Raw genomic sequence first — 14353 nt, 5'->3', positions numbered from 1 at the left:
GACATTTCTCAGACTCAACAACACTAACGTTTCATTTGAAAACAACATCATTCAAGCTGCTGCTGTACCTTTATAACTTTAAATATGATGATGTTTCCTGTAAATCCAGGCTCCATGGGGCTGCTTTGTAGTACATCAGAAAACTGACACAGATAAACACCTGCAACATCAACATAATCATTACTCACTGGATGCACTACAGATGCCAAAAAATGACACTTCACTGGTCAAGACAACAAAGCTGAGTTTCCTGCAGAACATGAAGCTAGCTCTCCATTTCATAAATGACCTCAGTCACGGGTGTTTCCCTCCTGTTCTTAGCAGTTCATTACAAATCTCTCACCACAATTATTTTATTATGCTCTTGATTTCTTTCCATTGGTGGCGCACCCACATCCAGCCCACTCTTTAAAAAAAACCCTCATGAAACTCAAACATTAAAAGCCATTTGATGCCGTTTGATGTGGCGTGACAGATCGCTGTATAGACTAGTGTTGTCACGATACTGGAATTTCTAACTTCGATACGATACCTTGAAAAATATCGATATTCGATACCATTTTCGATACCACGGTGAAAATAACTGCCACAATATTAAGGGGGTATTTTTTTAATTTAAAGGTAAATGTAACAAGTCGAGAACATGCGGTATATTTTACATGAACAAAAAAATGTCTTGAGGTACTGCATTTGTTGATTTATTTATTAATCTTTTATTAATCTTAGTTAAATGTTAATTGAAACTAACGTTTACTAATACATGTACTAATTAAAATCCAAAGTTCTATTTGTTGATATTCTCATTTGCTTCATAACCAAAATATTTCCAGATATAGGGCCCTATGAAATCTGTTTTATTTTTCCCCAAATTCCATTTAATTTTTTTCTACATTCAATTTTTTCCATTTTAATTTTTCTGGACTCTTTTTTTTTTTTAATGGTCAAATGAAATGCTATTAATCTAAAAGCATGTCTAATTAATTAAAATCATGAAAATTATACAATTTAACATTAATTTATTAAAAGTGTAACAAAAATGACACGTTTAGGGCCGTATGAAATGTTTTATTTTTTTCTCACCTTATGTTTTATTGTTACCAAATTCTGTGTTTTAGCATGTCTATTAGGCTATTTGAATGCATACAAACAATTTTTATTTATTCTTACAGTAGCCTTATGAAATGTGTTTCCCCCTCAGAAATTCTGTGTTGTGCATTTAAATTTTACTGGATATCAGATGAAGGCATAAAACTATTTTAATTAATTTATATTTGAATTAATGAAAATTAAACATTTACATTTTTGGCAAATGAAGGGGATTTACTATTAAAATTAAAATATTTTGTGATTATTTCTTAAAAAAAAATGAACAGTAGTAGTAAGTAGTAGTTAGGGGTGTGCGATATGACGATTTTTGATCGTGGACGATAAAAATGTCTCCACGATCTGCTTTTGAAGAAATATCGTAGTATCGCGCTACCGCGCACATTGTCAAATAACAGTTCTGGCGCCGCCGTCTCTATGTACTGTACAACACGACATACAGCAGTAGAGTTACTCAGACAGGACACTGCACTTATTCGCGATCGCAAAAGTACATTATTTGCATACAAGCCTTGCTGGTTAAATGTTTAATTCGCGCGCTGGTCTGACGTGCGCTTGTTCTGAGCGCATACACCTGAAGCACGCGCACTAAAACGCCTGTCTAACAGCGCCTGATTACTCAACTAAGTTATATTTTGCGCTAATACTGTCAAAACACACAAGGTTTACATACAGACTGAGTTGGTTATCTCTAAAATGAAAGTAAATAGTTAAGAGAGAAACGGATGCGTGCCTGTACTGTATATTAGATGCGTGCAGCTCTTAAAGGGACAGGACACTAAACATGCTGTCGACTGTCATTAAAGGAATAGTTCACCCTAAAATTTAATTTCTGTCATTATTTACTCAGTGGAAAACCAAACAGTTGCTGGTCTACATTGACTTTGATAGTAGGAAAGAAAAATCCTATGGAAGTCACTGAGGACCAGCAACTGTTTGGTGTTCCACCTTCTTCAAAATAGCATTTATAAATGTTCAGCAGAAGAAAGAAACTCATTCCGGTTTAAAACAACTTTTGAGTAAATGATGATATAAAAATACAACATTATGACAGAATTGACAGACAGATGACAGAATATTAATTTGTGGGGGAACTATTCATTTAACGTTAACAAAACAACAAAACACAAAGAGAAAAATCACTCACTATTTTTGACTGAAAATCTTTAATACAGTTGCTTTAGGAATCAGTCTATCTAGTGTTTTATTTTTATATTTGTTCATTCAATTTCATTGAATGCTCTGCTAAATACACCTATTGTACCTGGAAATAAAGCACTGTTTGTTTTATTTGTATATTATGTGTATTTGTAATGTGTATCTTTGTTCTTATTTTTTAATAAGAAAAATAAAATAATGACAAAGATTTTTTATCTTCACCCACTTTGGCCTAAATATCTGCCATGCATCTTTGTCTTTCTAGTTTGGCTGTAATGCTCAGACAACTTGTAAAACCAAAATAGTAAAACTAACAAAGAATCGGGATAAAAATCGTGAATCGTGATATTTCTATAAAAAATCGTGATATGATATTTTTCCCATATCGCCCACCCCTAGTAGTAGTATTATGTACATTCTACTAAATAATAGTAATATAGCCTATTTCTGGCACACGGTCTTTAATAAGTTAAACCAAAGTTATTTCAGTATCGATATTTATCGAAATATCGATATTTTTGACAACACTAGTATAGACGCCTGTATACAGTTTCTTTACTACTAGTTACAGCACAAAATAAACATGAATGAACATCTGATGCGTTTCAACCACGAAAAGTTGTCAATAAAATATCTTTTTAAACAATATGCCAAGTAATGTTACATTTACTTTAGGAAGTCCATTCAACGTCCAAAACTCATTAGCCAGCTAGAAAACTACTCTAGAGAAGCACTTTCCTAAATATATGCACTATATTACATATTCATTATATTTTTACGCAACCTGTTGTCTTCATTATTTAATGAAGGTTTGAAAAAGTGTTTTACACCTAGCATTTAATAGTTTACATTTCAAGAAAAAATTGGGGAAGAATCAACGTTATAAATATTAATTTTATGAGAAGTGTATAATTATAAATTTAACAAAAAACTGCCTTGTGTGCAAATTAAATGTTTGGTTTTTGGTTACATTTTCAGTTTTGGCTAAATAAAAAAAATGATTTCTGTATTTTGGTAAAACATATACTGTATATATACACACATTTTGAATTTTGGTGCATCACAAATTAAAATATTGTTTGTATTTTTATTTTAATTGTACAGCACACTACATCCCTGTGACTCTTAGCAAAATACGACCTACCAAAACACTAGAATTAGTGTTATGAAGGATTTTACATTTTCCGTTTTTGCTAAAAGAGAACTTTAATTTAGGTGTATTGGTAAAACACACACACACACATATAATATTAATGCACGTTAAGAACTTTTGACACTCATAAAGTGTAGTTCTCATTTCATTCCCTGTGACTCCTAGCAAAATATGATCTACCAAAACACTAGAATTAGTGTTAGGAAGTCTGGATGTGTTGTGAAGGTTATTTCACCTTTAGATGGATTCCCCAACATGCTCATCCAGCTGCTGCCAACAGACAGTCCTCTCTCACACACCACCGAGACCTGCAACCAGCACACAACACATCAATACAACAGAGAAACCACATCAGAAAGTGGCCAAAGAATGACAAATGATCCTCTGTTTAGCTGAACGTCACAGCGTGATGCTCTGAATGCACTGAACTAACGAATGGTTGAACAAAGGAAGTTGTTTACCTTTTGAGCATCACAAAGCAGGAAGCAGAAAGTCTCAGACAGCTCTTTCTCTGTGCGCCCATCCTGCTTGAGCTCCCTTCGCTTCTCCATGAACTGCACATTTAAAACGTCACAATATTACTTTTGTACTTGACGCACAAACATCGATCTCAAACTCCAGACAAAGCCGAAAGTATTATTGTTGAAAATCTGCCTCGTAACCACAGACATATAACTAAACACACAACATTAAAGCCACACTTGAATCTTAAAATAATTATTCAGAAGGAATGAAGAATGAGATTACTTGGATTTGTGCAGACAACAGTCTGACGAGACACACTGGGATGATAAAGTGAATATAATTCGTTACTGTCATCTTACTTTTACAGTGTAACGTGTTATGGTGTCTATGCGATGCCAGTTTTATTTATCTTAATGCATATTTATAACTTAATTCATATGCAAGTGAGCTCCCAGAAACTATAACAAATTCCTTGTCTGTGTGCGCATTAGCCCAATAAAATGCATTGCGATTCTGACCAAGATGCGCTTCAACAACTTTATTATTTTTTTTATTTTGAATGTGTTTTTAAAGGACTATTTCACCCAAATGGAAATCCTGTCCTAATTCGCTCACCCTTACATTGTTCCAAACTCATGATATCTACCACACAACACAAGGAGAATGTACTTGCTCTTACTGAAAGAATATAGCTCACTATTTTTGACTATTTTGAAGCTCCAGTCTCCTTTCACTCGAATTTCTTGAAACAGAGCAGCCAGATACATTCTTCAATACATTTCCTTTTGTCATCCATGGAAGAAAGTTGTGTTGTATATTTACTCTTTATATTAACTTTATATTAATTAGTCTAGTAGTTTTTGTGTGGTATTGAAATTGGAATTGAGAATTCTGAAATATAACCTGGCATGTCATAATATCAGAAATTAAATCCATTTTATTTTGTCCCAAATTCTCGGTTTTAGCATGTCTAATTATTTAAAATCATAAAAACAACTTCATTTATTCAAATGTATTCTTAAAATAGCTTTATAAAATGTTTTTTTCCCCCCGTTAGTAATTCTGTGTCGTGTATTGAAATTTTTCTGGTAATCAAATGAAGGCATAAAACATGAATTTAATTTATCTTTTGATTAATGAAAATTAAACTTAACATTTTGACATACAATGGGGATTTAATATTATAACTAAAACATGAAATAAATATTTATTCCTTAAAAAATTAAGTTTTAATTTTATTAGTGTACATTCCACTGCTCAATATTAATATATTTCTGTCAGTTTCTTCAAGTTAAACCAAACTTTTATTTTGATGGGTTGTCATGAATCCCTTTACATTTGTGTGTATATGAGATGATGTATTTAACTTGAGCTAACTTGAAAATCAGAGACAAAAATATATTACTTAAATGTAAAGATAGCACTACTACTAATAAAACTATTATCAAATCATTATTTTTAAAGCCAGTGAAGACCTCGACTAAAAATACAATAAAACTAAATATAAAACAAAATAACTAAAAATATAATAAAATACCTAACTACATAATACTACTATTGTTAGAAATTGACAAAAATATTAAAATATAAATACATTTATACATTTTAAATTTTAATTAAAACAATAATATATAAATATGAAAAATGAATAAATACATTTTAAAATAATAAATAGTATATATATGTGTGCATGTATGCATGTGTGTATATATATATATAAATAAAACAGAAATATATTAAATGAATTAAATTATAAATAAAAATGATAAACATATATTATAAAAATAGACAGAAACAAATGCATTAAACTACACATTACAATTATAGCAAATGAATAAATCATATAAATGAAAAACTTCAAATAATGAATGAAACACAAATATAACAAATACATTAAATTCTAAATTAAAATGCCCATCGGGACAAGACCACGGGAATCAGATAAGCCCTTTACACAATCTGACATGGCTGCGGGTTTCGTCTGGCCAGAGGAGAACTGGCCCCCCGACTGAGTCTGGTTTCTCCATTCTGTCACAGAGGAAGTTTTGGTTTCTTGCCGCTGTCGCCTCTGTCGCCTCTGGCTTGCTCAGTTGGGGACACTTAATCGTGTTTAATCTTATTTTTATACATTACTGACACTCTATCCTCCAATTTGATACTGTTAAGTGCTTTGACACAATTTGTATTGTTAAAAAAAATGCAAATACACACAATATTTCTTGAAAAGAAATAAGTAAAAAAAAATTTTTTTTAAATAAAATCAATTAATTACAGATTATTTTGATTAATTTAATGAACTCCATAAAGTTAATGGAAAACTAAATTTGGTAAAACAATGTAATAAAATAATAACAATAATGGTTGCATCTAATGTTTCATAAAAACAAACATATTCAGTTTCTACCACAATGCTTAAGAATATGTATATAATATAAATATATTTTTGCAGCAACGGCAGGGCAAGTGATAATCTGAACTACTGGTCTAAAAAATTGTTACTGCTGAACATTGGTTGGCAATTCCCGTCTCTTGATAAGATTGTGTGCACTGACCTTGAATGCCGAACACTAAACAGGCTGTACACTGAAATCCTATCATGTTAAGTGTCTACTAAGAGATGTTACACATACTCTGATTCTGTGACAAACATACGAATATTCCTCCATATGGGTGTTCAATCTCACTTATAATGATGCTTTTTGAGAAAAGGAATTCATGTTTGCAAACAGTCCATAACATGCACGTAGTAAAAGAGTCAAACACTCACGTCCTTCTCCAGCGGTTCACTGTGGACGAGGCGAGGTTTGGAGTAGACACACGTCCCCGTGGAGGAAGAGTCCTTGTAGCTGGAGGTGAGAATCTGCAGAATGTCGGAAAACTCTCTGGAGTCCGTAGACACACACTGAAAGAGAGCTGTGAATGGAGAACAAAACCCTCAGAACACAATTACATCCTCTCACACTCATCTGAATCCAGACTATGGAAAATAGTTCATATATGGATAATATCACAGGGGAAAGAATCACAGCAGCAATTTCTGTGTCATGCCACACAACACATTTTGGTTATACAGAGGTTTACCGAAACCTCAAAATCAGGATGGTCAGATCTCTACAGCACATTACAAGCTACATGTATATATAAAAACATTCAGCACATTCTTGTTTTTATAGACGATTTATGCAAACATCCACATTGCTGTAATCAGATGCTTTCTTAACTGCTGCTTTCTCACCGCTGTCCAGATACAAGTTTCAAATTTCTTTGATTTAGACAAAAAAAATTATATATATATATAAAATAATCTATATCTATCTATCTATCTTTCTCTCTCTCTCTCATATATATATATATATATATATATATATATATATATAAAAACATTATTCCACATTCTGTCCAATGTTGTCTTGTAAATGATGTGCAAATGAAAGGTTACGGAAGCAAATATGGTGCAAAAATCATTTTAACTAGTGCTGTCTAAAATAAACGTGTTTGTTTACATAGTATGTGTGTGTGTGCTGTGTATATTTATTATGTATAAATAAATACACGCACGCATGCATGTATATATTTAAGAAAAATTTTATGTTCATATATTAAATATTCATATATAATATAAATTATATGACTATAAATATATACATGTAAATATCTTCAAAATATATACTGTATGTGTGTATATTTATATATACATAATAAATGCACAGATGAATATATTATGCAACTAAAAACTTATTTCGGATGTGATTAATCGCGATTTATGTTTATATAATATAAATTCTATTAATATAAATATACACATACATTTTTTTTAAATATATACTGTATGAGTGTGTGTGTTTGCATGTGTATATATATCAACAAATATATACAGTACACACATTATGTAAATGTTTATTTTGGATGTGATTAATCACGATTAATCGTTTGACGGCACTAGTTTTATCACAACTATTATATTCTACAAACATAAAAAAAGCAACAACAGCTGATTATGAACAATTTTACAGTGGAAGTAAAAACGAATGAAAGAAAAACAAAAGCAGTTAACTGGTAAGAGGAACACATTCACTCATAAACCCAGTAACAGCTGTTTACTATTGTCTTTACTCTTTTTATTTTGCATCACTGAATCATTATTTTGCTGTTTGATGCAAAATCAAATCCACGTCAGACGGTTGGGTTGAAGGACTATGCAAATTTATTTAAAAGTTTAAAAAAGGAGAGCTTGAAAATGAAACATTAAATTTGAATTATCATATGCAATGACAGCATCCAACAAATTAACTGTTAGTACAAGTTTAGTTAAAACACATTAGAAGTCAAGCCGAACACATATCTAGAACCATCTGAAAAGATTAAAATCAATCTAGAATTAATGAAGATCATCTGGAATGAATAACGACAATCTGAAGAGAATAAAAACCTTCATAAAAGACCTTACGTTTGAGGTGCACCCGAACAGTTAGAGTGAAGCCAAAAAACAGAAGTAGAGAGGAGAATGAAAGGAGAAAGAAGAGGGGTGCAGTTCTCTTCTTATACACTTGCAAGATCAGATATGCAGAATAAATGTGCAAAACACAGCTGTTTCTACGCATCAGAGGGGCAGAAAAACTCTGTTCTTCATCAAATGTAACATGGTCCAAAGTTCAGTCACTACCTCTTACATCGTGACCTTCAAATAAGATTAGCTTGTGGTTTCTCACCCCCAACGGACCAAAATGATCTCTCTTTTAGTAACTAGTCTGACAGCTGTTCCAATAAATATCAAACCCTTCAGATAGTCCTTATTGTGTGTTAAACATCCTCATATTAATATTTCAAAAACATAGAATCATAATAGTGGATTAGATACATAATTATAAAAAGTCATTTTGTTAATCATTGTTAATATTGAAATAACTTATAAGAAATAATTTCCCTAACCCCTGGTTCTGACAAGCATATCATCTTCATGCAGTTGCTTATTATTAGTGGTTTATGTAAACAAAACAAATCATAGATCCTACTCCTCACTGAAGAAGTTCTAAAGCTTGTAATGGATGCATGTCTTATGTTTTTAGACACGGCTGCTACATGAACTCATGCCGTTTACTGGTTGCCTAAATCACACTGTTAATATATCAGTGATCAGTATCTTGCTCTAATTTCCTGATCGGTGCAGTAACTGTTATTGACAATCATCATGCACAATCTCATTTGTGAGGAGGAGCATGATAATGAGTGTTTGCTTCAGACATTCATCGGTCACGGTCATAACCATGAGAACCTGTGCCACTAACCGACTTGTTTTCAAACAGAACGCAAGCTGATTTGTAGTACTTTAAAGCATGAATTCAGTGGATTCAGTCGAGTTGCTGCTGAGAGATGCAGATACGCCCACCAACTCCCTGCAAATCCCCAGTGATCCCCATGTTAATGAACGGCTGGAAACCGTAAGTAAAAGACACAGATTTAATAGACTATATCTTTATTGTTAAAGTCACCATGAAATCAAACCATTCTTATTTGTGACCACAAAACCAGTCATAAGCACGGTGGCTGAGAGAGCTCAACGCGCTGCAAATAGATAAAACACCTGCAAATAAAGAAAACAACTTCCTCAATTTGACAACACCCACGCTGCAAATGCTCACAACACAACCAAAAAAAGAAACGCACTGCAAATAGATAAAACACCTGCAAATAAAGAAAACAACTTTCCTCAATTTGACAACACCCACGCTGCAAATGCTCACAACACAAAGAAAACGTTTTTTTATTTGTTTGTGTTGTGAGCATTTGCAGCACCTGCTGCAATCTGATGAATGTTTTCTTGATTTGCTGGTGCTTTGTCTATTTGCATGTGTTTTCTGAAGTTGCAGCACGTTGAGCTCTCTCGGCCACCGTACATAAGGGTCAATTTTTCCAAACTGAGATTTACTCATCTGAAAGCTAAATAAATGATCTTTCCATTGAAGTATGTTTTGTTAGGATAGGACCATATTTGTCTGAGATACAACTATTTGAAAATCTGGAATCTGAGGGAGCAAAAAAATCTAAATATTGAGAAAATCTCCTTTAAAGTTGTTCAAATGAAGTTCTTAGCAATGCATATCACTAATCAAAAATTAAGTTTTGATATATTTACGGTAGGAAATTTATCTTCATGGAACATGATCTTTACTTAAGATCCTGATTTTTGGCATAAAAGTAAAATGTATAATTTTGACCCATACAATGTATTTTTGGCTATTGCTACAAATATACCTGTGCTACTCATGACTGCTTTTGTGCTCCAGGGACACATTTTTCTAGAATGTTGGATTGCTTACTATAAATTTATCTGCACAGATCCTTATTTAAAAAAAAAAAAAAAAAAAAAAAACGTTTTAAAGTTTTGTAATCTTTTAAGGCAAAACTCAAACTTTAACAAATATATATAACCATACTTCCCCAGATGATTGATTAAATTAAGAATTGCAATCACTGATTGTTGTATTACAAGTCAAATTTGCAAATGATGCATTCTCATTATATATGCACTAATTTGCAAACGTTTTCTAAAAACACCCTTTAAAGATAATGGATTGTAACTATAATGCAATAAAATAAACACTTATAAGTGTATTTTGGATGTTGTTTCTTCACTAGTCTGAAACAACATGAAAAGCCAAATATCCCAAAATCTCAAAACTGAACAGTGGATGAAATTTTTTTTGTAACCTGTAGTGTTTTGCCTTATTAAAAAAACAACAACAACAACAACAATCTATTTTGGTTTGAAGTTGTCTTTAAGCATAATCGGTGTACCGTCGCACATGTAAACGTAGTAGTGTGCACTACCATAGAATACAAAATTGCAAAGTTACTAAAAATATATATAATTACTATTAAATTCATGTAATATATAAACAAAATATAGTCTACAGCATGACACACAGTCTAAAAGTGCTATAAAATAACTATATAATGTGTTTCGGATGAATTATTTAGTGTTTAAGCAGAAGTACTTAGAAGTCAATAGAACTGTTAATTAGAAATGGCACCAATTAAATGACTCACAATAGTGATTACGAAACTCTTTAAATGACTCTTGAGTGTTTGAGTAAAAACCTTGTTTAAAAAGATTATTCCATGAATGGAACTTTAGAATGTTTGAACAGAATATTCAACCGTTTGAATGGAACCTTTGGAACGTTCACCTAGAATTCGTTATAAACCAGATATTTGAACTGAGGCTATGTCAGAATACAAATTCGAATGAATTCTATAAACTTCTAAAGGAAACTGGTAACTCCTTGGCTCTTTGGAGTTCATGTATGTGTTTAATTACTCAGAGAATTATTAATTTTAAGCAAAATGTGAATTTTTATATGTCTTTTTTAAATTATAAAATAGACCTTATGGTCTCTGAATGCAATATAGTGTTCCCCACTGTACCCCAGGTGACATTCGGGTGTGGCAGATCAACCTGTTACTTGAGGGAGGGTACACACACACACACAGATTTGATAGCATCTCTTGTATTATGGTTTGTTGCACCGGATCTCCATTTATACTGTCATGAATTACTTGGCTGCACATCTAGAGACAGTAGCTGGGAATCACAGGCGCGAGCAACACGTTCCTGTGATGCACTCACACTAACGTTACTGTTGTCTAGGTTTAGAGCGCGCTAAAATTTGAGACACGGACCGAGTATTAACAGAAAGACAGACAAAGAAAGCGGGCCAGCGCACCTCTCTTTTCTCTGCTCTTCCGGGGGATGTGGAAGTTGAGCCGCGGCTGCTCCTCGGCGGGTTTCGCGGCCCATGAGACGCTCTTGCCCCGTCTCTCTTCATCGGGTCCGTCCGGACTTCCATACTGTTCCTCCGTGGCGCCATTTTGGCTCCATGAAGGCGCAGCGGGGCTGTCGCAGGATTTGCCTTCTCGGTGCTCCATCAATGCTTCACTCAGAAGCGGCCACGGAGAGCTGCAGGCAGCGCGGGGTTAGTGTGTGCTGCTGAACGCGCCTCGCACCGCACATAAACACACACACATGGGCATGCCCACTCATTCCCGCAGTGTGTGTGTGAGAGAGAGAGAGAGAGAGAGAGAGAGCATCGCAGCAGCGCCGCCCAGCGGCTCCAGTCAGTCTCTCTCACACACACACACACACACACGCCGCCTGCAGGTGTCTATGCTCAACTGCACACAAGTCAGCACATCGCCAACACAAGTAGCAACCATATTCAAACAATAGCACATCTACACAGAGTATAATAATGTGCATAAATATTACACAAAACATCGTCTGAACAAAATGTGAGTGAGCTGTATTTGCAGGAACTCACGATGTTAAAGATGGCTAGTGCATTGCTAAGCAGTTGCCAAACTGTTTTTGGCCAAAAGATCCACTGTCTATCCACCTTTTTCCTGCGCCCCATGACGCTTAGCGCAAAGTATGGGAGTAACTTCCGTTTGCTGAAAAAAACAATAGAACCATCACAGAAAATTCTAATGGTTTCCACTACCAATACCATTACAAACAATACAAACCATCAACTTTTAACCATTAAAACCATTAAAAAATGTTTTGGGACATATTCCATTAGGATTTATTGGTTTTAACAAGCCACCAATAGAAGGTGACCAGTTACCAGTAGAGACCCACAGGGTCCATTACAGGTTCCATTAAAACCAATACATGTCTCATTATTTATTTATTTAGTCATGTAGCAGATGCTTTTATCCAAAGCGACTTACAAATGAGGACATAAGAAGCAATCAAAACCAACAAAAGAGCAACAACGTGCAAGTGCTATTACAAGTCTTGGTTAGACTAACGCAGTACAGATAATTATTATTATTAATTTTTTTTTATATAAAAAGACATATAGATCAAATTAAATTAGAATAGAGAGTGCTAGGGTTAGAGGGTCAAGTAAAGATGGAACAGATGAGTTTTTAGCCGTTCCTTGAAGATGGGTAAGGATTCGGCTGCTCGGATCGAGTTGGGCACGTCATTCCACCAGATGGGAACAGTTAATGAAAAAGTCTGTGAAAGTGTTTTTGTGCGTCTTTGGGATGGCACAATAATGCGTTGTTCACTTGAAGAACACAAGCTTCTAGAGGGCATGTAAGTCTGAATTAATGAATTTAGGTAAAGGGGTGCAGAGCCAGTGGTGGTTCTGTAGGCAAACATTAATGCCTTGAATTTAATGCGAGCAGCTATTGGTAGCCAGTGCAAATTGATGAACAGAGGCGTGACGTGCGTTCTTTTCGGCTCATTAAAGATTATTCTTGCAGCGGCATTTTGGATTAATTGTAAAGGTTTGATGGAATTGGCTGGAAGACCTGCCAAGAGAGCATTGCAGTAGTCAAGTCTGGACAGGACAGGCCTGATCTTCTTAATATTGTATAATGCAAATCTGCAGGACCGGGCAGTTTTAGTAGTGTGGTCTGAGAAATTCAGCTTATTATCAATCACAACTCCAAGGTTTCTGGCTGTTTTTGAAGGAGTTATGGTAGATGAGCCTAACTGGAAGATGAGATTGTGATGAAGCGATGGGTTAGCTGAAACTACAAGCAGTTCTGTCTTAGCTAGGTTGAGTTGATGGTGATGGTCCTTCATCCAACAAGAAATGTCTGTTAGACATGCTGAGATGCGAGCAGCTATCGTCGGATCATCAGGATGGAATGAGAGGTAGAGTTGAGTATCATCAGCACAGTAGTGATATGAAAAGCCATGTTTCTGAATGACAGAACCTAGTGATGCCATGTAGACAGAAAAGAGAAGTGGTCCAAGAACTGAGCCCTGAGGCACTAGATGTTGCGACTTGGATACCTCACCTCTCCAAGATACTTTGAAGGACCTATCAGAGAGGTAAGACTCAAACCACTGGAGTGCGGTTCCTGAGATGCCCTTTCTCAATAGAGCTGACAAGAGGATCTGATGATTGACCGTATCAAAAGCAGCAGACAGATCCAGCAAGATAAGTAATGAAGATTTGGAAGCCGCTCTTGCAAGTAGGGCTTCAACAACAGAAAGCAAGGCAGTTTCGGTCGAATGTCCACTTTCATTATAACCAATAAAACCATTACAAATTTTGTGATGGTGTCTATTGTTTTTTTTCAGCAGGGAAAACAATCAGCAAAAGGTTCGCTCTATGAACGCAATAATAAGCATTTTCAAACACTGGGTGCAATGAGGTGACATTATTTTACTCACCTTTCAACCTTCGATCATTAAAAGTCTATTTATAAGTGTAATTTAAGCATTAATAAATTAATTTCAACATGAATAACTCCTAAAGATCATCCTTAAGGATCCACATCAATATTACAGATGTGTTAAACATCATTATAGTAATATATGTCATAACAATTAGGCTACATTTTACAGCTTCCGTGTGAAAACAAACCTGGAAAGAGACGAAAAATTAACATTTCTTAGTGCATTCCAGGGAATTATTCATGATTCATATTGTAAATTACATCTGGAGAGCA

General features: G+C 34.3%; 1 protein-coding gene across 4 annotated transcripts in view; it reads right to left on the bottom strand.

The window, feature by feature from the left end:
- tasora (transcription activation suppressor a) overlaps positions 1-11938 on the bottom strand; it is a 40855-nt gene extending 28917 nt beyond the window's left edge. For all 4 annotated transcript variants that reach the window (XM_079425530.1, XM_079425532.1, XM_079425531.1 and 1 more), the window contains exons 1-5: positions 11605-11938; positions 6648-6793; positions 3877-3969; positions 3651-3723; positions 69-160 (exon numbers count right to left, since the gene is read on the bottom strand). In XM_079425530.1, coding sequence (XP_079281656.1) covers positions 69-160; positions 3651-3723; positions 3877-3969; positions 6648-6793; positions 11605-11806 — 606 coding nt within the window. In that variant the 5' untranslated portion in view covers positions 11807-11938. The remainder of the gene's footprint in view (positions 1-68; positions 161-3650; positions 3724-3876; positions 3970-6647; positions 6794-11604) is intronic.
- Positions 11939-14353: the final 2415 nt, after the last annotated feature.

The sequence above is a fragment of the Barbus barbus genome (genome assembly GCF_936440315.1).
Source record: "Barbus barbus genome assembly, chromosome: 9".
NCBI lineage: Eukaryota > Metazoa > Chordata > Actinopteri > Cypriniformes > Cyprinidae > Barbus > Barbus barbus.
The sequence above is the reverse complement of the archived record's forward strand: the minus strand, read 5'-3'. Positions and strand labels throughout refer to the sequence as shown.